The sequence below is a fragment of the Carcharhinus amblyrhynchos genome, chromosome 18 (assembly GCF_965287045.1).
Source record: "Carcharhinus amblyrhynchos chromosome 18, sCarAmb.v2.hapA, whole genome shotgun sequence".
NCBI lineage: Eukaryota > Metazoa > Chordata > Chondrichthyes > Carcharhiniformes > Carcharhinidae > Carcharhinus > Carcharhinus amblyrhynchos.
Window position 1 is genome coordinate 25,998,789 of NC_137341.1, and position 26,465 is coordinate 26,025,253.

The following is a 26,465-nucleotide window of genomic DNA, read 5'->3' on the forward strand; positions in this document are numbered from 1 at the left end:
GAATGTTTTTGTTTAGCCAACGGTCCACCTTGTTTTTTTTAAAAAACAGTGGAAACTGAATATGTCACATGTAATTCGTGTGATGTAACAGGACTAGCATACATCCAAAATCAACTGATGGTCAATGACTTAACTGGACTGAGAAAGAGAAGAGCTCACTCTTTCCAGAAACCCAATCACACAAAGCTGATGAATGGCTACTTCAACTATCAGCTAACCCACTCCACCCAGGATTTCTTACCAACTCCCACTCAAGTCAAACTGACCCATCTGCAAGTTTATAGCCTCAATCTGCTTTTTAAATCAGTGCTGATCCAATTTCTTTACAAAGGCAGCATCTGATCCCAAACTTACAATATCTTCCAGAAATCTGTTTCATATGTCCACGATCCGACAGGGGTGGGGGAAGAGAGAAAGAATTAAAACTGCACATACAGTTCTTTCACACTCACCTGCTTCACTTGTTGCCATGAGTCTTCCCACTGTTTGATCTTCCGCTTAGCCTCCTCAAGTTCTCTTCGCACTCTGGAAAGATCACTACTGCTGGAGCCAGCAGTGGTGGTTGTGGCACTACTACTGAATACTGGAGATGGGCTGGGAGAGAAGTTTCCACTAACAAAATGATCCCAGATGCTTCCAGAAACACCATTCAAACCTAATAGGAGGAAAACGGATTAGAGCAGAATGTGATTAAATGGGGACAATGCACCTCAAAATGACATACAGCTTCTCATATTGTGCTCCATCATCATATGAAATCTGGCTCCTAAAGCATAATCAATGGCAGCAACAGATTCTAGAATTCCTGAGATCCTTTCCCTCACTTCTTCTCATTCTAAGCACTGTTTTTTCATCCTGTTTTCTCACTCCAGTTTTTCTCTTTTAACTCAGTTTCCTATACAACTGAGTATAGGGAAAAAAGGAGGATAAAACATATGTATTAATGGCTGGAAAGATGGTGCAGGGGGGAGGATTTTCGATTCCTGTGACACTGGGGCCAGCTCTAAGGGAGATGGAACCTGTACAGGCTGTACCTAAACAGAGCTAATGCCAGTGGGGAGAGTTTAAATTAATTTGGCAGGGGTGTGGGAACCAAGAGGTACTACTAGGAGGAAATACTAAGATGCACAGAATACTGGGAAGACAGATAGCACTAAAATAGGAAGTAATAAGTTATTAGGTGGGCTCAGAATAAGAGAAAAAGTAAAAATGTCTGAATTAATGTTACTGTGCATGCAATGACGAACTAGCTCAAGGAGAGGCTGGAATGGATATTAAATATTCCTGGATATAAGGTGTTCAGGAAAGATAGGAGAAAGAGAGGGGGGATACCCCAGGGAGATCAGGGACAGAATCTATTTGGCTAGAGCTGAGGAACAAAACAATGCAATATATGCACATTCTCCCTGTGTCTGCATGGGTTTCCTCCAGGTGCTCCAGTTTCCCCCCTCAGTCTGAAAGAATAGAATCAGAGTCCCTACAGCACAGAAAGAGGCCATTTAGCCCATCAAGTCTGCACCGACCACAATCCTACCCAGGTCCTACCCCCATATCCCGACATATTTTACCCACTAATCCCTCTAACCTATGCATCTGAGGACACTAAGGGCCAATTTTGGTATTGCCAATCAACCTAACCCACACATCTTTGGACTGTGGGAGGAAAGATGAGAGGTTAAGTTGATTGTTCATGCTAAATTGCCCCTTAGTGTCAGGGGGATTGAAGGGTAAATATGTGAGGGGAGAGGGCCTGGGTGGGATTGTGGTCAGTGCAGGGTCAATGGGCCAAATGGTCTCCTTCTGCACCACACGGATTCTAAAATTCTATGCTTGGTGTAGTCCAAAGACCACCAACTGGCGAGAAAGATGTAGAGGAACAAACTTGCAAAGAAATTACAGAGAGGTGCAAAACATGCCATTCATAGAGTACCTACGGGAGAAGGAAAGGAGATGGTGCAGAATATAGTGTTACAGATAGGGTGTAGAGCAAGATCAGCTTAATGTATGGCAGGGAGTTAAGGAAGACAATTGCAGGGTGGAGGATGACTGGAACTCGCTGCTTGAAAAGAATGGTAGAGGCAGAAACCATCATCACGTTTAAAAAATATTTTGAAATGCACTTGACGTGCTATAAACTTTAGGGCTACAGGCCAAAAGCTGGTGAGTGGGATTAAGCTGGATGATTCTTTGCGACCAGCACAGACAAGATGCAAGTGGCATCCTCCTGAGCCATGAATTCTTATATTTTCTATGTTTGCAATTCTGAGCATTGTATTTTGGAAAGAATGTCAAGAAATTAAAGAAGGTACAGAGGAGATTTACTGAGATAATAGCAGGGACATGAAAATTCAGTTAAAGAGAGAGGCTGGATTAGCTGGGACTGTTCCATTTTGAGCAATAAAGGTTAAGGGAAGAGGTTTTCCTCAACTATGGTGAAACTGTCCCAATGGCAGAAGGGTTGTTGTGCAGAGGACACATATTTAAAGCAAAAGGAACCTGAGCTGCAATGAAGAAAAATTCCTTAATCTCCTAGTTATGACCCTGAAATATAGTGGTACCAAATTCAATAATGACTTTTGAAACGGACACAGGTTAACGCCTTGAAAAGGACAACAAAAATGCAGGGCTCTGGGGAGAAAAGAGGGGAATGTAACTAATCATACAGCTCTTTTAAATGTCTCACAAGGAGACCCTTGTAGAGTTAACTGGGCTGGGTGTACCTTTGTCATGTCATGTTACAAATTGTTCAGTATGTCACACTAGATAGTATTATTTAAAAGACTTTGAAAGATGGAGCACAATTACACAAATATTACAAAATGCAAGGTCCGTCCTCAGATCAGTTACAAACTTTTAAAAATTACAACGAATATATTCAAATCAAAATGCATAACACGAATCTGGGAAACGCTACGGTAACTTACCTAAGGAACTGTGAGAGGAAGCTGAAGTACCCAGGAGGGCATGCTCAGACTTTGACGGCTGCTGAGACTGCTGTTGTGGAGCCATGCTGGATGAAAGAAAAGATTGAGAAAGGGAACCAAGTGGAGAAGCAGATAAGGAAGAAGAAGAATGCAAAGATGAAGACCGAGCAAGTGATCCTGGAATATTTACAGGAGCCGAACTGCCCAGTAACCTTTGACCTATGAAAACAAAATAAATAATTATTGGATGATATATGTTGTCCCACCATGATTATGTGATTTGCCACAAAGGTTTATGCTTTTAACGGGTATCTACATTTGGTGCTGGGTTGCAAACAGCTTGGAGTTCAGTTGAGGATCTGAAATCGGTGGGCACCACTGTCTCTTCTACGTTCTGTAATATTTTGCTGTTCTCAATCTAACTTGCTAGAATGTCAATAGGACAGGGTTTCCTTGAGGAAACAAATCTGCTGGTGGAAGAAGGGCATACACCAGTAGAGTGCAGAAAAAAGAAAACACTTCTGAAAATGCACACAAAGTAAATCAAGGCTATGTGACTTCAAAATTTTCTTAAAGATAATCAGTTCAAGATCCATTCCAGAGGCTCGAGCATATAATTTAGGCCATCACTCCAGTGCAGTGCTGAAGGGACACTGCATCGTCAAAGGGGCAATATTAAGGGACGGATTATTACTGTCTGTGTGATCTTGTTTACAGATTTCCTTATGCATCTCCCTACAGAACAGTGATTGCACTTCAAAAGTAATGCATTTTTAGGACCTTTGGAACATCCTAAACCCTAGAAAGTTACATAAATACAAACAATTTCTTAAAAGCTCGTGATCTGGGATTTAAACTTTGAGTTAGAATGTCATTTCACGTCTTTTGGAATTTATCAAATAGGTGGCAGTGTGGATGCTACAATTAGTCTCTGCATCCTAGGAGAAGACCAGAGACCCTGTTGGAAAAGCTGGATACGTAACGAGCTCAAGGTATCATCTCCCTTACAGTCAGTCAAACGACTTGTGAAATTACACTGCCTGCACTCGCAGGTATATTCAGGCAAAGTAACAACCCTGTTTCATCTGCAAACGGAAGCTCAACACTAACCAAAGAGAACAATAGAGGTGCTATAGGTAGTGTACTAGCAGTGAGCTTTAGCCTTGGAATTAGATTATTTTCTCCTTATTGCCGAATTCAGCTGTGTTGTTAATTACCTTTTAATCCTATGTCACCGGTATCTTGATCCTCTAATTCTTTATCAAGAGATGCAACATTTACATCACTAAAATGAAGATCTAGAGCAGAACCTAAAGTAGGAAAGTAAACTTTGTTATTCAAAGCATAATCACATGAATATCTTAAACATTTTTGGTGTTCCTTCCAGTGATGAGCTATCACTTTTAGTCATGAGATTGGGGGAAGTGGTTGGTTATAGCAGGCACTATATTGGGTGTTAGCTGTTTACACACCTTTGTTACCAGGATAATGTGTAACACAGCAAGATCAGGAAATGTAGTTTTTCCAGCACTAGGTGCAACCTCAAAAAGAAAATGCATCTCCTTTAATGATATTTACCATTAAGAGTCTTGGAAAACAGCACAGGTATAACAATTTAGCAGTGCATCAGTTACCACTGTGTTCTGCAACTCATTACAAGCTTTTCAGTACACGAGCTATGTTGGGAAGAACTGTCACTGAATATGATGCCACTTTGTACTTATGACACTAAAAATAATTTTGTAGATCAATTACTGTCAATAAACTTACAACCTTAACTTTTATTTATATTTTCATGTATACTGTAAATGGATGTTCAGAAAAAAATGAGAATGGGAAACACCAACTAAAAAGCAGTACTATAGTAGGCTTCTTTGATGCTCCAACTCTACTATGCCAAAGGCTCCCAATCATTGTCAGAACAGGAGTGACTGTTATAATTGGGCTCTACTCTTGAGAGAATCAGCTCCTTATCACTAGCCAGTGACCTCTGCACAAATGGATGGTGAGAGCAGAAAACGATTAGGTTCAGCAATGATAGCCTCCCTGGTTAAATAGGCTATGGATACACATTAATTCAGCTGAGTTGTGAAAAATGATAATTCTGGCAAAGAAAATGGAACCATAGAAGCAAAACAGTCAATGTCTTCGGAGGAAAGAGAGCATTTGGAAGGAGAGGTTACAACATAGGAATCAATATCCAAAATAAATACAAGTTATCCGTGCCAACCTTCACAAATTCTGTCTCTTGTTGCTAAGTTGTCCATTCTGCCCATCTATTATGAAGCTATGACTCTTTGATAAGATGTGGATATGCCGGCGTTGGACTGGGGTAAACACAGTAAAAAGTCTGACAACACCAGGTTTAAGTCCAACCGATTTATTTGATAGTAAACTCACTAGCTTTCAAGGTTACTCCCTGACGAAGGGGGTAACCTCAAATCCAGTTTTATGCACTGCCAGTCGAGGGGGAGATTGTTGCATAGCGAAGTAAGGAGCAGAAACCCCAGCTGTTTACCTCTGCCTACCTCAGGAGAGCTGAGGCCAATTACATGAACCTACCAAATTCCTGTATGAAATGATGAGCTCAGCATAGGACAAGGAACAGAAACAGCACCTTTGTACTTAACCAGACAATAATTACTATTCCTACTGAACCAACTTGGAAAAAAAATTGCTTCAATCAAAACTAAATGAAAATTTTTTATCTTGAACACTTCATTTTGAAGGAAACCTTAACTACAAAAATGAGATGCTTTCACTGCTACCAATATAAAACAAATGAGGCTAATAGCATTAAATTATAATTTATCAGTCTATGCTCTGTCGACGCTCAAGGTTAAAAGTGCACTTCTATAGCAACCATTATCACAGGGCACAGCTGGTCTATTACCAGGTGTTTTATAAACAGGGAATACACCAAGCCAATTAGTGCAATGAAAATACATGAGCAGGGGGACAACTAAGGACATCGGTTCCATTTATAACCAATAAAGCACAAGATCAAGAACACAACCCTGCATGTTACATAATGGATTGAATGGGCATTACTTCTGAAGTTATTCTGGAGGGTTATATCGGAGCCCAATGTCAAGTTCAATAATAAACTGCCTTCATTAAGTAAGGTATAAGCAACCTCAAGGTTGTTAAAAGTCAAATTTCACTAACACCATAATCACAGGGGTACAGATGCTAGGGTGTTGCCAGCCCTCGAGTGCCTTGCCCATGTGACTAATATTCACACTCAAGCCTCAGCAGCCAGTGTTGCAGGACAGCAAACTGCTGAGGATGTCAATTGCCTGCCATTTCCACATATATTTCTGGCACAGACTGTTGTACAGTGATCTGGACTGGGCCTTTCCCTTCCTCCAACCGAGGCAGCACTAAGTCCCATTGTAGCAACCCAGCAGCATCGACAAATTGGTTGACTCAACAGACAGGAACTTTAATGCCAGTCCATCAAGGGAAGCTGTTGATTCAAAAGCTGTGCATATTTTTAGGGTTTAATATGAAAATCTATATATTCCAACCCCTTTAACAGTTTTTTAATTCAACACTACAACATGTCTGAACAATAAACTGAGCTAATAATTCTTAAATTTGAAGACTGCACTGAACACAAGCAGGTTTGTATAAAACCATTCTAAATATAAACTGTACATAATACAGAACAAGTCACATTTCTTCTCCAGGCAAACACCTATACTTTGGCCTGTTCAAATTGTGATACTGTCACTTACAACAAACCAAGAAATTCAAACCAACTTGTGGTTATTTTCCTACTGAGAGTTTTCTTTCATTACTGTGTAGCTCATTAGAAAATCATACAAAGCAATGCTGTGGTTATAATGAAACGTTACTGCTAAACAGAGCTTAGCAGAAAGAGGACATAAGAAGTTGTGAATTCTCACAGTAATTGTGTTCTCACCTTGGTGGAAAGAGCTGAGCAGTTCAGGACTCGTGCTGGCCTTCTGACTGCTGAGTCACTCTGCACCAGCCTCAATTCCACACCCATTTACAGTTGAACACCCACCTCCCTCTTCACAAACTGACTAATCACAGCAATTTACATCACGTGTTTTCAGCAGCCTAACAGCACTGCCAGAGCAATCCGACACCTCAGATGGAAAAGCTGTCTGAGTCAGTCACCCAACTTCGTTTAACACTATAATCACCCAGTCAGTTGAACATTGCAGCATCACTATGATTCTATATATGATCAAACTCAGTAAGCCTGCTCAACATTGCAGCATCACTACAATATTGAATATACTCCGATAATATAAGCGAGCCTGCTCAAAAATACAGCGTCACTACTTTCCAAATATACGCAAATATTTCCTGAACAGCTAGTGTTCAGCACATCAGCCTATTTTGAAGCAGAGGAGACAATACGATCAACCCTCCAAAAGACACATAACTCTGAATGAAGAAAGTTCTGCTCATTTTAGTCCTAAATGGCTGACCTATTATCTGAAGATTATGTTCTTAGTTCTAGACTTTCCATCCAGGGGAAACAACCTCTCGGCATCTGCCAGGCCGGCTCAGAGTCTCAATATATTTCACGGAGATCACACCACCACCCCCCAACCATCATCCTCTAAACTCGAGAGTATAAGTCCATTGCAGTAAATCTCCCAGGCTGGTTTTCATTTCAAATATAAGCAACAAAAAACAGCTAAAATAAAAGCAAAATAGAGCTCTATTCTCTCCCCACAGACGCTGTCAGACCTGCTGAGATTTTCCAGCATTTTCTGTTTTTGTTTCATGGTTACAAGGTATTTAAGTATTGCAGTTAGGAGTTTCAATACACAACTCTCCTCCTTAGCGACTGTTTGAGGCTAAACCAATGTTCACATTTATGTCCTATTTAATCAGAGAGGAATTTTTGCTGTCAACAAGACTGACAATTTCTTTACTTTTGTAACATCTCTCAACTCTGTACCTACTTTGGCTCATCTGCTACTGAAGTTCTCATTCATGCCTTTGCTACCTTGAAACTTGGACTATTCCAACATGCTCCTGGTCAGCCTTTCCTTTTTTTCTGACCCTCTGCAAACCTGGTCTTATCCAATACTCTGCTACTCTAGCTCAACTTGCATCAAGTCTTGTCCACCCCATCAACGCTGTGCTCATCGACTTACAATGGCTCCTGGTTTCACAGCACATCAATTTTAAGCTTCACCTTTTTCTATTTGTGTAATCTCCAAGAGCCCTACCTTCCAAGATAGCTGGACTTGAATTCTGACCTCTTGAGCATGCCTGATTTTAATCCCTCCCCAAAAACAGCCCTACCTTCAGCTGGATGGCTATAACCTCTTAATTTTTCTATATCCACCTCACTGCCTCTTTTCTCGTTACGATACTCCTCAAAACATTTTTTTTGACCATGCTTTTGATCATCTGTCCTAATAACTCTATGTGACTACAACACAAACAGATGAAAAGCCTTGGGTGCATTACATTAACAGGTGCTATATAAATGTATATTATTTTTGTTTAATCCATTCCTTATCAATGTCAACAGGTATATTTGAGGATAGAAGAGAGTCAAAGATTTACTACAAAAGTTCTTAAATTAATTGGATATTTTATGTTCATCCTCTAATTCTAAAGTCAGTCAAAATACTCTTCAGCCTCTGCTTACATTTATCGTTGAACGGACACTGCGTGACAATCACCAGGCAGGAGTGTTCCCTTCCTTTGGGAGAATACTTCAGCAGTCAAGGGCATTCAGCCTCTGATCTTTGAATAAGTGTTCTCCAAGACAGCCTTCAACATGACTATAATCTTGCAATTGTGCCTTTGTCTATATATGCCATGTTTGTGAATCCAACTTTCCATTCACCTGATGAAGGAGCTGCGCTTCGAAAGCTTATGATACCAAATTGGATTTTAACCTGGTGTTGTGAGACTTCTTCCTGTGCCCACCTCAGTCCAACGCCAGCATCTCCACATCATACATATCTTGTATTCTGGGGATTATCCAAATATTTCCCATCCCATCCTGCTGTAATGGATATCTCTCTGACCCTTCCTGCTGGTTTATGCCCCAGAATCCATCACCAACCCCTTGGGACTTTTAACTCTTCATATGGAAGGCTGGTATAAGTCAACAGTGGTGCAAACAAAAAAGAAGCAATTGCTATGCAAAATTCTTGGTACTTTTGCTTTGGATAATCAAATTAGATGACATTTCATGACCACAATACACATTAGCTCAGTTGCTCCGAGCTAATGAGTTTTACTACTAAAAACAAAAATTAAACCATTCTCCAAATTATAGTGCAAAACAAGCATTTTCAACATTCTTGAACTGATTGTAAGAGTCACAGCTCAAGATTCCTTGCTTGTCAAAAACTCAATCTTTTCCCATCCTCAAACATGGTCTTCGAGCATTTGATTCATTGGGAGACAGAAATAAAACAGCGATGGCATCTAGTTCCAAACCAATAGTTTAACAAAAAATACTAAATGGGAAACCGACAGCAAATTGAGGGGGGTGGGGGATTTTTCAACATATAATTTTAATTTCCTTCTTATTTTGAAAGGACATTTTCTTCCTCTTGAAGACCAGAGTGGTAGACTGTGTATGGAACCAAAAGAGATGGGGGAGATATTAAATGGGTTTTTCGCATCCGTATTTACTGAGGAAACGGGCATGGAGTCTACGGAAATTGGGCAAACAGGTAGGGAGGTCATGGAACCTTTACAGATTAACGAGGTGGTGGTGCTGGCTGCCTTGAGGCAAATCAGAGTGGATAAATCCCCAGGACCAGACAGGGTATTCCCTTGGACCTTGAGGGAGGCTAGTGTTGAACTTGCAGGGGCCCTGGCAGACATATTTAAAATGTCAATATTCATGGGGGAGGTGCCGGATGATTGGAGGGTGGCTTATGTTGTTCCGTTGTTCAAAAAAGGTTCCAAAAGAAATCTGGGAAATTACGTGCCAGTTAGTTTGACGTCTGTGGTTGGCAAGTTATTGGAAGTTGTGATAAGGGATAGGATCTACAAACGTTTGGATAGACAGGGACTTATTAGGGAGAATCAACATGGCTTTGTGTGTGGTAGGTCATGTTTGACCAATCTATTAGAGTTTTTCGAGGAGATCACCAGGAAAGTGGATGAAGGGAAGGTGGTGAATGTTGTCTACCTGGATTTCAGCAAGGCCTTTGACAAGGTCCCTCATGGGAGGTTAGTTAGGAAGGTTCAGTCGCTAGGTATAGATGGGGAGGTTGTAAATTGGATTAGACACTGGCTCAATGGAAGAAGCCAGAGTGTGGTTGTGGAGGATTGCTTCTCTGAGTCGAGGCCTGTGACAAGTGGCTTGCCGCAGGGATCAGTGTTGGGTCCATTGTTGTTTGTTATCTATATCAATGATCTGGATGATAATGTGGTAAATTGGATCAGCAAATTTGCTGATGATATGAAGATTGGAGGTGTAGTGGACAGTGAGGAAGGTTTTCAAAGCTTGCAGAGGGACTTGGACCAACTAGAAAAATGGGCTGAAAAATGACAAATGGAATTTAACGCAGACAAGTGTTAGGTATTGCACTTTGGAAGGACAAATCAAAATAGAACGTACAGGCTAAATGGTAGGACTCTGAAGAAGTCTGAACAGAGGGATCTGAGAATACAGATACAGAATTCCCTAAAAGTGATGTCACAGGTGGATAGGGTCGTAAAGAGTGCTTTTGGTACACTAGCCTTTATAAATCAGAGTATCGAGTATAAAAGTTGAAATGTTATGGTAAGGCTTTGTAAGGCAATGGTGAGGCCAAATTTAGAGTATTGTGTACAGTTTTGGTCACCTAGTTACGGGAAGGATGTAAATAAGGTTGAAAGAGTGCAGAGAAGGTTCACGAGGATGTTGTTGGGGCTTGAGAAGCTGAGTTAGAGAGATTGAATAGGTTAGGACTTTATTCCCTGGAGCGTACAAGAATGAGGGGAGATATGATAGAGGTGTATAAGATTTTGGTGGGTATAGATAGAGTGAATGCAAACAGGCTTTTTTCCCCACTGAGGCTAGGGGGGAAAAAAGAAATCAGAGGGCACGGGTTAAGGGTGAAAGAAGAAAAGTTTAAAGGGAATATTAGGGGGGGGCTTCTTCACGTAGAGAGTGGTGGGAGTGTGGAATGAGCTGCCGGATAAAGTGGTAAATGCGGGGTCACTTTTAATTTTTAAGAAAAACTCGGATGGGTTCATGGATGAGAGGGGTGTGGAGGGATATGTTCAAGTGCAGGTCAGTGGGACTAGGCAAGAAATGGTTCGGCACAGACAAGGGCCAAAAGGCCTGTTTCTAAGCTGTAATTTTCTATGGTTCTGTACCCTCAATTCTTGACTTCTCCCTGCATCACTCTTTAGGCTGGCAACCTATTCTGATCCTCTTCTAACAGTCATAAGTAGGTGCACTACAAGAAGACTGACCGTTAAGTATCAGTAAGTTTCCAGCTCCTAGAATTCATCTGTAAGAACACTGAAAAGACATTCATTATTACCAATACAGCATAATTTCCCTAAAAGTTGTTCCCAACAACTCTCCTCTTTAGAAAACACTGACTCACACAAAGATAATAGTTCTATGAACTACAGTGACACTTGTAACAAACATGCCCTACATGAGATTGATGATGATATCCAACAGACATACATACATGTACTCCCGATTTTGCCTGATCTCTGAAGGTAAGCAGTATTTGGATAGGAGGCAATCTGTATCAGAATATTTGATCACTAGAGACCAAATAAACTCAGTGCTCAATGAATATCCAATGTAATCACACCCAGCAGAGCTCCTGGGAAGATAAATCACTAGCTACAAATGGTAAGATTCGCTGTTGCGCCTTGCTACCACCCAACAACTGTTAATCAAGCACAGTCAATGTTCTAAGCTTGATACTTTTCTGGTTCATAAACCATGATACTTTCATGGTTTAGTACCATGACACTAAACATTGTAAACATTTTGGATATATAATTTAAAATATCAGATGCTGACCCATTGATATTGTTGTGGAACAATGAAGTTTGAAGATTCCTATCAGGTCATTGAATTGCAAGAACAGTTCCAAAGTTTTAAGGCAGCTGCAAGCTGTTGGTCTCTCTATGCCCTCTTCTAGCCAAGACTGGAAGAAATATTTGGCAATAGGAACCTATCACAGCCGAACCACTGCTATTCTCAGTTAATGTCCACCTCCAGCAGAAATCACTGACATGAATTCTATGCTTTGATGACAACACTTTTGAAATTCAGTCAACACCACACCATGATCAGGCAGGAGCGTACATTTTAAACAGTGTAATCAGAACAAAGACTGTTCTCAACTACTAGGAATCATTTTCAATAATCCAAGAACACAAGCTTTCATGGTGTCCAAATGGATCACTGAACTAAATTAACACTTACCAATTACTGATTCTACTGTATTGCTAGCAGGGTAAAATGGAACTGCTTTGGCATTCATTGTTGACAAGGTGGAGGGAGATGAAGTATCAGATCCAATACTAGAAGCCAAACTTGATGTTATACTGGAGGCTAGTGGATTTACCACTGAAAACACATTTAAAAGGTTCTGCAAAGAAGAGAAGGGATTTGATTAGAACAAGGGTGTGAGCATACCGGCCAACATGAATTCATTTCTTACTGCATTATTAAATGCAATCATGGTGAAACACCACTGAAAAATTAATGAAATCTGATAATTACGGCTCATGCTTATCACAAGACCAGCCACTTAAGGCTAAATACTGGGTGGTCACAAGCCACAGCAGACCTACGTAACAATACAAGAAAGAAGATTGGGGTGGGAGGGTGATGGAGGAGGTTGTAGCGGAGAGAGGACTCAACGTTTTTGCTCCCACAGGATCTTGTGCAAACATTCATACCACTGGATTAAAGTGAATGATATATCTAAAAAAATTTTTTTTTTCACATGAAACAAATACTCCTACACAAAACACTGCACCAAACAGTTCAAATACTCAGGTAATTATGAGAGTCACTTCTCTGTATCTGGAAGCCATCACTGAGCAAAATAATTTGTCACTAAATGCTAAAACCATTACAATTAAAATCAATTTTAAATTTCTCCTCTTACCTGTTTACTATCGTGTTCATTTAATTTCTGGTTATTCTCTAGTGTTTGGTTCTTATGTTGCTTTGCCTGTAAATAATTAAACAGTTGTAAGCACTTCAGTTTCAATTTATCCACTCCAAACACAATAACTTCTTCCCTCACCAGTACTCAATCCAGCTGCACAGCTATGAAGACATTTGAGTAGTACTAAGCACATCTGAAAATACTGCACTGATCTTACCACATCCACATACGTGACTCCACACCTGTGATGGTCAAGGAGAAACTGCCAGCTTCTTTCACAATTTCTGGCATTGGTAAAAACATATTTTGGCTCAAATTACCCAAACAATTAAATTCACCATGGGTACTGAATTGCCTTTGATCTTCAACATTATCCACTTAACAGACTTATGCAAAAATCTTGTTTTTTTTCTCCCTGCAAGATGCAATATCCAGTCACATGCTGCCTGATCTGTTACTGGCCAGACAGTTCATTCCACATTCAAGAAAAGATTACATCAAGAAAACATCTTAAACATGGTCATCCTTTCTTTGAACACTGCCAGAAGATTGATCACACTGAATCATGTTGACAGCACATAGTTTGTGATGGTGACACCTTTTCCCTTAAATCCTAATAGCAGAGAAATATTTAGATATTGAAGATAGCAACAGGTCATTCAGCCCAGCCAGTCTGTATTAGTGTGCACCCTCCAAATAGCACAGTTACCCACTCTGTTTCCCACACCTCTCCTCTTTTCTTTCCTTTCAATAGATTAATCTGAAATGTTGACAGTTACTACCTCAATCACTGATCTTGGAAATAAATTCCAGTTGCACAATTGTGTGCACATGAAGATGGATCTTCTGCCCTCCATTCTACAACTCTCACTACCTTGCACTCACAACTCCTTATTCTTGACCCTCAACCATTAGTCCATCTATCCAGTTCTATCCCTTCACAATTTGAAATATTCCAATCATGTCATCCTGTAATCTTTATTATTCTAAATTTGGGAACATGTTAAGCCAATGCACATTACTTCCCCAGATTAAATTTAAGAGGCGATGGTGGGCTGGGGGGAATGTGGAGTTTGTTGGAGGTGCAGGGGAGACAGCAACAGATAGAACACCAGTTCTAATGATGAGTTAGAAAGCTCTGGGACAGGCTTGAGCACGGGTCAACCTATTGCTCACATGAGAAACATGCAAAAGCATGGAAGAGAGATTTAAAGTCAGTAAACAGAAGAAAAACAGAAAAGCATTACTGCCCTTCCAAAATGTTCAAAAATAAACTCAAAATCCTGTGTCTTGGTCTCCAAGTGCTGTGAAAATGACTGGTTTCAAATTCAAGACGACTTCCCTGGCACTGACTTGGAAAAACCAGTACCACAATCCTGGATCTCTTAATTGGCAGGTACCTGAGTCTACTCAGAGACATCAATTAACAATAGCAGACATCCAAAACAGAAGTGGTCATAACTGGTCCAAACTGCCAAATCACGTTAGTGCATAGATGAACCTTACTCTGCATACAATACACAAGTTACAAACACTGGAATTCTCCACATAAAATACAGGAGTGGAAGACTTCAAACACAGAATGGGAACAATATACACATATAAAAAAACAAGCTTTCATTCCCAGTTATAATGAGATAGTTTTGTATGCGAGTTACCTGATCTTCTCGTTCAAACCCCGGTGCTTTTGGATATGTGGATGTCGGTGATGAAACACTGGACGTCGCAGGATCTGAACACAAACTACCATTAGTGAAATATTTGGGCCTACTTATTGGTTCAATAGGAGATAATGAACTGTTACTACCTGAACTTGAAGTAACCGTTGGGCTGCTAGAAGATGAAACCTGAAATAGAATAAAATCATACTCAATTAAAAATCATAACAAATTAACAGTCAGCTAATTATCATCATTTCTGAATTGTGTAAATATTCTGTACAATTTAAATGCCAGACTTATTAGGGAAACAGCATTTTCCTTGAAAAATGTCCTAGTGTCTCTTGCTGGGATATAATTATATGAACTTTGGAGGTCGAACTGACCTGGACATCATTCACAAAACCTAGATAATAACTGTTTGTCTATGGTGCCCATTTCCTAACTCACACCAAGTCCCATTAATCTATCAGTCCTGGCTTGTTGACCTACATTGTAGGAACCAGTTCACACAGGTCACCTGATTCCCCAATGGTTAGAAGCCTGGCAAACCATTACGATCCAATGACTGATGTGCTGGCAGGTCACCCAAATTCCCACTGGTTGATGGGCTGGAAGCTTCCAGATTCCCTATCACAATGAGTTTCCCGTGTGGCTTGGGCTAATAGCAGCAAGTTGCTTCCTCAACACTGAGCTTATTAACCTCTTTAACTCTATACAAAAAAAAAAATCACCTGGACAGGCTCCTCAGATCTCTTATACAGTACAAGGCCAGAGCATAATTTGTGTAAATAAAGGGAAGCTGCTTCTTTAAAATTAAGATTAAAGGAAGTAAAAGGAGGAAACCAATGAAGGATTCACACCCAGGATAGGAAACAAGTGCTGGCATGCTTGTAGGAATAGGCTAATCTATCTATTACAAAACCAGTTACATCAACTGGATGTAAAAACAGCAGTGATCACATATAAGTTATCTGTAGGTGCCACAGTGTTGTACTTCCAAATATTAAGAACATTAAAACATAAGAATTAACAAGAGTTTAAAGTTCTGTCCAGGATAGTCAGGTTACTAGTACAAGGGCAAGCAGCTTGATGGCACTGAAATCGCAACATGCAATTTGGTTGTAACATGCAACAGGTATACTCACATTTCCTATCTGTCCATTATTGCTGCCTGAGTTAATACTCGTGCCCCAGTCATTTGTAGACCCGAGACTTTCCGTAGAATAAAGCCGAGCACCTTGCTTGGGCTGAGCACCTGCCGCAGCCCCTGCCTGCATAATAGATGCTACCTGATTCATAATCTGCACTTCCTCAGTAGAGGGGATTCCTACAAAAAGAAATCTCAATTCAGAACAGAAAATTCATGCCCTGCTCAACTCGTGTACTCTACTTAGTTAGCAAAACAAATAGCAACCAGTTATTTAACAGTTAGAATTTTCAAGCATTAAGGAACAACTTAAGGCTCTCAACCAATGGAAAATAGAAGCACTTCACTTTTTAAATCTCAGCAGCTCACAGCTTCATAAGCTTGAGTGTATGCATGCCACTGTAAACTAGCGGTCCTGTCACTCAAGGATTTCAGCAGTATAACTGAAGACCGTACACTTGCACTAACGCTCTAAAACCATTAACTGCATGATGCAGGATAACAAATCTCAAGGTCTGCAACCAATGAATGGACAGGAAACAAATCTCAAGGTCTGCAACCAATGAATGGACAGGAAAGACATGCTGGTTAGGTGCATTGGCCGTACTAACTTCTACCTCAGTGTACCCAAACAGGCACTGGAGTGTGGCGACTAGGGTATTTTCATAGTAACTTCATTGCAGTGTTAATGTAAACCTACTTGTGACACTAATAAATAAACTTTTAAATAAAACTGATTGCCCTTGGTAACTGACTGCCCAAAGTAAGGACAGTCTTTTCTTACTTAATCTACAAAACGATTTATTTTAATGATCCCTTCTTTGCCTTTTCTGCTTAAGTGAAAATTATCCACAGTGTCTTGAGTCTTTCTATTTGAGTTTTTCATCTAGGCCTCATCCTCCCTTTAATGTTCCTCCTTTGGTTGGGAGCCCAAAACTGCATTATGTCTAACTGTGCCTGAACCATCATCACTCCTCAGCTAGGATAATGTCATGGCCACGTTAATAGCAGTCATCAACAGTAAGTCCGTGGATGGCACGGCCTTGTGCATAATTGAATGTACACACTGGAGGGATCCGTGGAGTCATAACTGATCTGCTGACAGTCCACAGGGTTGGCTGTAAGAGGGATGAGTTGGATAGTGAGGAAATGAGCAAAATTAGGCCCTATCAGGCACATTGGACAGGAAGGTTAGCAAAAGAATGGGGTGGCGCAGTGCAGTGGTGCAGTGCTGACATTCTGTCACTGGCTCTCTTCAGTAGAAAGGCATGAAAGCTTTCATGACAGTAAGCAGCCTATGCCAATTCAGTTCTTAGCCAGAACAAAACATAATTCATCTTTTTGCTTTGCTTTTTCCACATATCTCTATTTTTTCCACTTTCTAAAATAATTTTCCCAATCCTTTAGTACTCAAGTATTCCTTGATTTTCTAAATTTATAGATGCCATCCAAGACTTGGCACCCTCTTAGATAAACCTGGAGCTTCCCTATATGCCTCCCTTAACACTCTTTGATGGGTTCATCGAGGAACTCAGTCCTCTCTCATTATGAGAAGTAACTCAACAGCGCCACCCCATTCTTTTGCTAACCTTCCTGTCCAATGTGCCTGATAGGGCCTAATTTTGCTCATTTCCTCACTATCCAACTCATCCCTCTTACAGCCAACCCTGTGGACTGTCAGCAGATCAGTTATGACTCCACGGATCCCTCCAGTGTGTACATTCAATTATGTACAAGGCCGTGCCATCCACGGACTTACTGTTGATGACTGCTATTAACGTGGCCATGACATTATCCTAGCTGAGGAGTGATGATGGTTCAGGCACAGTTAGACATAATGCAGTTTTGGGCTCCCAACCAAAGGAGGAACATTAAAGGGAGGATGAGGCCTAGATGAAAAACTCAAATAGAAAGACTCAAGACACTGTGGATAATTTTCACTTAAGCAGAAAAGGCAAAGAAGGGATCATTAAAATAAATCGTTTTGTAGATTAAGTAAGAAAAGACTGTCCTTACTTTGGGCAGTCAGTTACCAAGGGCAATCAGTTTTATTTAAAAGTTTATTTATTAGTGTCACAAGTAGGTTTACATTAACACTGCAATGAAGTTACTATGAAAATACCCTAGTCGCCACACTCCAGTGCCTGTTTGGGTACACTAAGGTAGAAGTTAGTACAGCCAATGCACCTAACCAGCATGTCTTTCAGACTGTGGGAGAAACTGAAGCACATGGAGGAAACCCATGTAGACACGGAGAAAGTGCAGACTCCACACAGACAGTGACCCAAGCTGGAATCGAACCCGGGACCTTTGTGCTATGAGGCAGCAGTGCTAACCACTGTACCACTAGAGTCAGCCATTATGTCAGATAACCAAAAGCTTGGTTCAGGGTAGGATTTAAGGAGTGTTTTAAAGGAGCAAAGCGAGGTAAAGGAAAACAAATGTATCATAGAATCAAAGCACAGGAGGCTCTTCGGCCCATTGAATCTGTACCGACAAATACATTAACTCCCACCTAATCCCATCTGTCAGCATTTGGCCCATAGCCCTGAATGTTATGATGTGCCAAGTTCTCATCCAGATATTTTTTCAAAGGATGAGAGGCAACCCACCTCCACTACTCTCCCAGGCAGCACATTCCAGACAATCACCACCCTCTGGGTGAGAAGGGTTTTCCTCACAACCCTCCTAAACCTTCTGCCCCTCACCTTGAACATACGTCCCCTCACGACTGACCCTTCAACTAAGAGGAACAGCTGCTCCTGATCCATTCTGTCCATGTCTCTCGTAATCTTGTACACCTCGATCAGGTTGTACCTCAGTCTTCTCTGCTCCAACGAAAACAACCTAAGCCTATCCAACGTCTCTTCACAATTTAAATGTTACATCCCAGGCAGCATCCTACTGAATTGTCTCTGCACCCAGTCCAGTGCAATCACATCTTTCTTATAATGTGGTGACCAGAACTACACACCGTACACTAGCTGTGACCTCACCAAAGTTCTATACAACTCTAACATGACTTCCCTGCTTTTGTAAGCTGTGCTTCAATTGATAAAGACAAGTGTTCCATATATCTTTCTCATCACCTTACTAACATGCCCTTCTGCTTTCAGAGATCTGTGAACAAACACGCCAAGATCCCTTGTTCCACAGAACTTCCTAGGGTCCTGCCATTCGTTGAGTACTTTCTTGACAAATTATTCTTTCCAATGTGTGTCACTTCACACTTTTCTGGGTTAAATTCCATGTGCTACTTATCTGCCAATTCCATCAATATCTTCTTGTAGCCCAAGACACTCTGTCTCACTATTAACCACCTGGCCAATCTTTGTATCATCCACAAACTTCTTAATCCTATCCCCCACAGAGTCAATAATATCATTTGTATAAATGATGAATGATAGCAGGCTCAACAGATTGCTGTGGTGTGCCACTGGGCACTGGCTTCCAGTCACTAATGGTAGTCGTGGTCACTGTTAATGGTAACAGTGACCATGACACCACACAACCCTGCCACAGCAACCTTTGCAAGACATGCTGGATCATCGACACGGATGTCATCATCTCACGGGAGAACACCGTCCACCAGGTACACGGTACATACTTTTGCAACTCGGCCAACGTTGTCTACCTGATACGCTGCAGGAAAAGGAGGCATGGTACATTGGGGAGACCATGCAGACGCTACAACAACGGATGAATGAACACCGCTCGACAATCACCAGGCAAGGCTGTTCTCTTTCTGTTGGCGAACACTTCAGCGGTCACGAGCATTCAGCCTCTGACCTTTGGGTAAACATTCTCCAAGGCGGCCTTCACAACACACGACAGCGTAGAGTTGCTGAACAGAAACTGATAGCCAAGCTCTGCACGCATGAGGATGGCCTCAACCGGGATCTTGGGTTCATGTCACGCTATTTGTAACCCCCATGACTTGCTTGGGCTTGCAACATCTCATTTACTGTCCTGTCTGGAGACAACACACATTTCTTTAACCTACGCTTAATGCTATCTCCACTCTCATTGTCTGCACCTTTAAGACTTGATTAGCTGTAAAGGCTCACATTCTAATCAATATTCTGTAAACTGAGTGTGTGTGCCTTTATATGCCCTGTTTGTGATCAGAACCCCCAACTCACCTGACAAAGGGGTAAAGCCTCAAAAGCTAGAGGTGTTGGACTTTAACCTGGTGTTCTGAGACTTCTTACTGTTTCCAGCCACTAAAGCAGCCTTCTGTCATCATCCTCTGTCTCCTACAACTGAGTCAATTTTGAATCCACTTTATCAAATTGCCCTGTATCCCATGTGAATTTACTTTCTTTACAAGTCTCCTATATGGGATCTTGTCAAAGGCTTTGCTGAAATCCATTAAACTATATCGACTGCATTATCCTTGTCTATACACACAGTCACCTCCTCAAAAAATTCAATGGACATGACCTCCTAACTACGTTAACTAACCTTGATCAAACTTTGCATCTCCAACTGGGGATCAATGCTGTCCTTCAGAAGTTTCTCTAATAGTTTTGCTACCACTGATGTGAGACTTACTGGTCTGTAGTTCCCTGGCTTCTCCCAACAACCCTTCTTAAGTAACAGAACCACATTAGCTGTTCTCCAGTCATCTGGCAGCTCCCCCATGGCCAGAGAGAAATGAAAATTTGGGTCAGAGCCCCTGCAATTTCCTCCTTGCCTCCCACAGCAACCTAGGGCACAATTCATGTGGATGTAGGGAAGATATTTCAGTGCTTAGGGCCAAGGCAACTGAAGGCGTGACCACCAAAAGTGGAGTGATTAAAATCAGGGGTGCTCAAGATCCAGAGTTAGAGGAGCACAGATAACTCAGATGATTTTAGGCTGGTGGAGAATAAAGATATATGGAGGGGCTAGGCTGTGGATGGATTTGAAAACAAAGAGAATAATTTTAAAATCAAGATATTGCTTGACCAAGGCCAGCATTTGGATGAAAAATATATCCTTGGGGGAACCAGAAATAATGGTGTCAGAGCAGGAAGAGAAGCCACTGCAAGTAATTCTCTGCCTAAGATTAGAGAGATAAAAATGGAATCAGTTGAGAGCAGTCCAACCCTGCAGGACCAAGTCGAGAGGGAGAGGAGGGTGATATTGTCAACCATCTCAAATGCTGCCAAAATGTCAAAAGGGATGAAGAGGGAAAGCTTACCTTTGTCACATTACATAGGATGTAATTTGTGGCTTTGGCAAGACCTTTCTCAGTACAGAGGCAGGAACAGAAACTTGATTCAAAAGTGGAGGTTTGGGAAAGATAGGCCTGGATTTGACAGGTGACAATACATTTGTGGATTTTGACAAGAAAGGGGGGTTAGAGATGGGACATTACTTGGGATCTAGGATTGGTTTATTTAATTCAGATGGTGAATACAGATTTAGAGGAGAGAGGGACAACACCTGAAGGAACAGAACTGTGAACAACTAATATGGGGATCAGGAGGGGATGTTGGGTGATCGACAGTTTAGTGGGAATGGTGTTGAGAGAATAGGAGGTGGGTCTTATGGAAAAGATAAGTTCAGAAGAGAATGCAGTGAGATAGAGGAGAAACTAGAGAAAGGGGCAACAGTAGAGGTGGGCTAGTAAAAGAGAGGGATGTAGCAGAATAAGCTGATCGGATTGTTTTGATTTCAGCAACAAAGTCCTTAAGTTCCATGAACTCATTATTAGAAATAAAGCTACAGGGGTCAGTGGATAGATGTTCAAAACAATGGTTTGCTGTGGAGAAGCCAGGGGTTGAATTCCTTCTGAAAACTGTTATACAATGTTTTTACTGTATCTCCTTCATCTATTTTAAGAAAACATAAACAGGTGAAATAAAACTTACATTTTAACCATCCATGCTGGCTGTCCTGGTTTCACCCTGCATTTCTGAACTTTATCTAAATTGATCTCAAATTATGGATTTGAAGATTTTGCCAACAACTGACATTGGACAAATACATCTACTTCTACTCCATTTAATCGTTCTTGCTGCAGAAGTGTCATATTGGTTATCCTCCAACACCCACTTCCCCACAAATTTGTATATCTAAGTGAGACTGAAAGATTGCCATGAGCAGCTCAGTTATCTCTTCTCCACAGTCCTTCAACTTGATTTTAAAAAAATTATACTTCTGTTGGTTTCACAACATATTAAAACAAGCACCTCAAGTGAATGCAATATTTAAAGAACATGGAATAGAAGTTTTTGGATATCTTTCCCTGCCAATGCCCAAACTTTGCCGTACAGAAGAAAAAGATGAAGCAAGACTGCAAATTTTAATGTATTTGCAGACAATGATAAAAGTGCTTCCCAATGCATTCTTGACATTTTTGATCAATAGCAGTTGTGTTTCAACATATTAACTCTGCACCCACGAGGTCAACAACAAACACATGGCAAAGCCAAATAACCTCAGAAAATGGAACATCTCTCAACGTGTGAAACTCAGAATGATAACTTACGTTCAACATGTGCAAATGCACAAAAAGGCCCACGTGGGCAGTATCCCGTCTGCCGCATATCATTACATTTTGTAGACTTGTAGATCTAGAAAGAGAGAAAGAGATTAATGCAAAGAAAGACAATCTTTACCTAATCTATATGCTGAAACTCTCATTAATTGCTCTGTTACCTTTTTAGACTCAACTAGTCCAAACCTCTCCTGTCTGGCCTCTCATCCTCTACACCTTACGAAGTTTAACTGATCAAAAACTCCATTACCAATATTCTATCCGATTTCAAAGCCTGCTCAATCATTCCTGCTCTTGCTGACTTACATTAGCCTCGGGTCTTCCCACACCTCAAATTTAAAATTCTCATCCTTGTGTTTAATTATCTTCATGGCCTCACTCCCCATTATCACTGTAACGTTTCCCAGCCCCAAGCCCTGTGAATGCATTTGTGCATCATTCCCACTCCATCTGAAGGATTGGAATGTTTTTCTACATTAAAGTTATCTGAAAACAAATTTATATTAAATATGCATTTCTAAAAGCATATGTAAAAACTAGTATATAAGTTATATACAACTTCTATACCAGTTGTATATAAAGGCAACTGGTGTATAAATGGGGGTAATCTGATTTGTAGTATGTTAACCCTCTTCCACATCTTAGCAGGGTAGGGGAGGGTTCAGTTAACTTTCCAATAAGTTTTTCAATTCAACATTATGCGTACCCAAGTCAGACAATTTTCTGACTAAATGTAGTCACAGAACATTCTGTTTGTAAACAAATCTAGCCAATGTTGAAAGAACAGAATGCCAAACCATCTTTCTCAATTGTATCCAACTTCTGCACACAACAAAAAAAAAGGATAGGTTACAAATTTACAACATATAGCAAAAGTCCGTCGATACTTCAAAGGCTTTTGATTGTCCTTCAGTTTGTTTAAATTGTATCTCTAGATGTTCACATACTAGTGGTATTATTGTTAGACTATTAATCCAGAAACTCAGCTAATGCTCTGGAAACCTGGGTTCGAATCCTGCCACGGCAGACAGTGGAACTTGAATTCAATTAAAAATTTTATTGCTTCTCAGCCTTTTGGCATCGACCTGCTGTGCTTGGTTGAAGTCATTAGGTTACATTTTCATTTGAAGCAATTTTTAAAAGCAGCATCTCGACCTTTTGGCAAAAAACAAATGAGATCAAGTGTTGGAGGAGGAACTATGCCTACTCCAATCAGCTTGGATCATGTAGATCAAGCCCTGGACAGGAGGTGACAGCCCTGTCTTGTCAGCTTGGATCAGGCATGTCTCAACTTGTTGAGACTCTGAATTGGACTTGATTTGATTGAATTGGAATAAAAACAAAACAAAAAATGAAGTTTAATACTTCACACCCTTATTCACAGAAATACCCATGTCCATCAAGAATCACTTTGCGACGTAGCATTCATTCTGTATCAAGGTGGGGAGCAGAAGAAAAATTGGCAATATTGATCCTTGTTTGAGACAGTGGACCCTCAAATCCTGTCAGAATTTGGATCACAGCAGCAACAATCAATTTGCAATCCTACATGTAATGACTTTGCAACCTCAATGTGTGTCTATAGTGAGATGTCCTCATGAGGCATTTTTTCAACAGCATGGAGGGAAATCCCTGAATCTTCCCTTGCACCGAGAAATTAGTTGGCACACCAAAAAGGAAAATCACAAACATAATCCTTAGTCTTTATTTCCTTTAGCCCAAGAACTAGTGGACTCAACAATTAGCTCAAGTGCAGCTAATTGAGTGACTGGAAGCCAGCTCGTATCTTATTTTGTGATTTCTGTTGGAATTGAGGATCAAGCTTACATCTGATGGAAGGAAGGAGAATGTGCATTTATGATGCTATTTTCTTATTTTCAGGGCATCCAAAAGCACTATACAGCCAACAAATTATTTTTGACATGCAGTCACCATTGCTGTTTCAAATTGGCTGTCATTTCCATATAAAACAAAGTCCTACAAACAGCAATGAGATAATGACCAGTGATCTGTTCTTTGGTTGAAGAAGAAGAACCAAAGCAGAAGAATTCCCCAGCTCTCATGCTGGGCTCCCCAGCTCTCAGTAGAGTATGCTGTGATATGCTGGGCTCCCCAGCCCAGTACAGCATGCTGTGGAATCTTTTACATTCACTTCAAGAGGCAGACAGAAATCATTCTACTGCAGAAAGCCTGGCAGTAAATGATAGAATCAGAGCCAATCTTAATATAATTTTCTAAGTTTTTCATTACTGAGGTATGCATTACAGAACATGCATCTCATAACCCAACAACTTGAGTTTCAGTCTGTTCCTGTCTACAGGAGCACAAGTGAATCCTCAGCAAATGTCTATCTGCATACAATAAATATACAATTACAGGTCCCACGTACCATCTGAAAGAGGTGTTCCAATGAAGTCAATTAGCGGAATAATTTTCCAAATATGGTTCTATTTGGGGACTGGTTAACACAACTGGCTAGATGTCTATCATGTGGTCCAGAATAACACTAACAAGTGCAAGTTCGATTCCAGTTCCAGTTGAGGTAGATTTGACACCTACCTCTGGAAGTGGAAGGTAATGGCAAACCATCATTGCCAAGTAAACAGTTCAAGATGAAGCACTGGCAGACACAAGCCAAGAACCTGCCTTCAGGCAAAGCATGAATAAATATGGTTATATATGAAGAACTGTTCCTGCAGTGACTAAGTAACTTCACCAGGATTTTGCACAGCCAAGTTATCTTAGGGTTCAAGCCATTATGTAACAGCCTTAATCCGATGACTCTGGCTTCTCATAAACCTAAATATTATACAGCCTTACCTCTGGATGGAACTGCTGCTCAGTTCGAGAATGACAGTACTGACAATTATCTCCACTCTCACATTTTGTGGGCTCTCCCCATTCATCTCCATGTTTGACATTAGGACAAGGCGTTGATCTACAGAATGAAACACAAGGGGAAATTATTCTGTAGCGTAGAGTAATTTAATCATCCTAAAGAGAGGTTTCAGACGTTGCAATCTGTACATATATCCCTCATTTGATGAAGGATTGACAAAACTAATAACACCTCATGCACGAAGTACTTTACTGAAGGAGAATTAATTCACACACCATTACCCATCACATTTCTTTACAGCTTACCATCTTCAACCTGATGTGCTGAGTGATGATCCATTTCAGCCTTCTCTTGAGGTCCCCACCGTCATAAATGCCAAATTCGATTCACTTCATACGATAGCAAGAAACAATGGAAAGCACAGGCTCCAACAGTAGCTGCATCCCTAGCCAACTTGTTCCAGTACAGCTGCAACATTAGCACTTATGTGACGATGTGGAAAATTGCCCAGGTATGCCATAACCAATTTGGCCAATTACCACCCCAAATTTACTCTCAATCATCAGCAAGGTGATGGGAGGGTCATCAGTTGTGCTATCAACCTGCTCAGGTGACACTCAGTTTGGGTTCTGCCAGGTTCATCCAGCTCCTGACCGCATTCCAGCCTCTGTCCAAACATGGACAAAAGAGCTCAACTCAAGAGTGAGGTTACAGTGACTGCCCTGGACATCAAGGCAACATTTGACTGGGCATGGCATCAAATAGCTGTAACAAAATTGAAGTCAATGGGAATCAGGGGGACTCTCTGTTGGCCGGTGTTACATCTATCACGAAGGAAGACGGTTGTGATGGCTGGAGGTCAATCATCTCATCTCCAGGACATTACTGCAGGAGTTCCTCAAACTAATGAACTAGACCCAACTGCCTTCAGCTATTTCATCAATGACCTTCCCTCCATCATAAGGTCAGTGGGAATGTTTCATGATTGGCTTAGTGACTCTTCAGGCACTGAAGCAGTCCAAGTCCATATGTAGTACGAGCAGGGCAGAGGCTGGGAATTCTATGGCAAGTAACTCACTTCCTAACTTCCTGCAGCCTGCCCATTACCTACAAGCCTAATTCAACTGAGTAATGAAATATTTTCTACTTGCCTGGATGAATGCAGCTCCATCAAAAATTACAAAGCTCAACACCATCCAGTACAAAGCAGCCTACTTGAATGACACCCCATCCACCACTGGTGCATGGAAGCAACATAGTGTACATCTATAAGATGCACTGCAGCAACTCACTAAAGCTCCTTAGAC

The 26,465-nt window shown here is 40.9% G+C and overlaps 1 protein-coding gene across 2 annotated transcripts in view; it reads right to left on the bottom strand.

The window, feature by feature from the left end:
* The window catches only part of unkl (unk like zinc finger), a 133,077-nt gene that overhangs the window by 11,656 nt on the left and 94,956 nt on the right, over positions 1-26,465 (bottom strand). Inside the window, exons 6-15 of one of the 2 annotated variants that reach the window (XM_080206609.1) lie at positions 25,140-25,257; positions 22,311-22,395; positions 15,831-16,012; positions 14,832-14,871; positions 14,683-14,756; positions 13,022-13,087; positions 12,331-12,496; positions 4,142-4,234; positions 2,925-3,143; positions 453-655 (exon numbers count right to left, since the gene is read on the bottom strand). In XM_080206609.1, coding sequence (XP_080062735.1) covers positions 453-655; positions 2,925-3,143; positions 4,142-4,234; positions 12,331-12,496; positions 13,022-13,087; positions 14,683-14,756; positions 14,832-14,871; positions 15,831-16,012; positions 22,311-22,395; positions 25,140-25,257 — 1,246 coding nt within the window. Of the gene's footprint in view, positions 1-452; positions 656-2,924; positions 3,144-4,141; positions 4,235-12,330; positions 12,497-13,021; positions 13,088-14,682; positions 14,872-15,830; positions 16,013-22,310; positions 22,396-25,139; positions 25,258-26,465 lie in introns of both variants that reach the window. The other variant, XM_080206608.1, reaches the window with a different exon arrangement.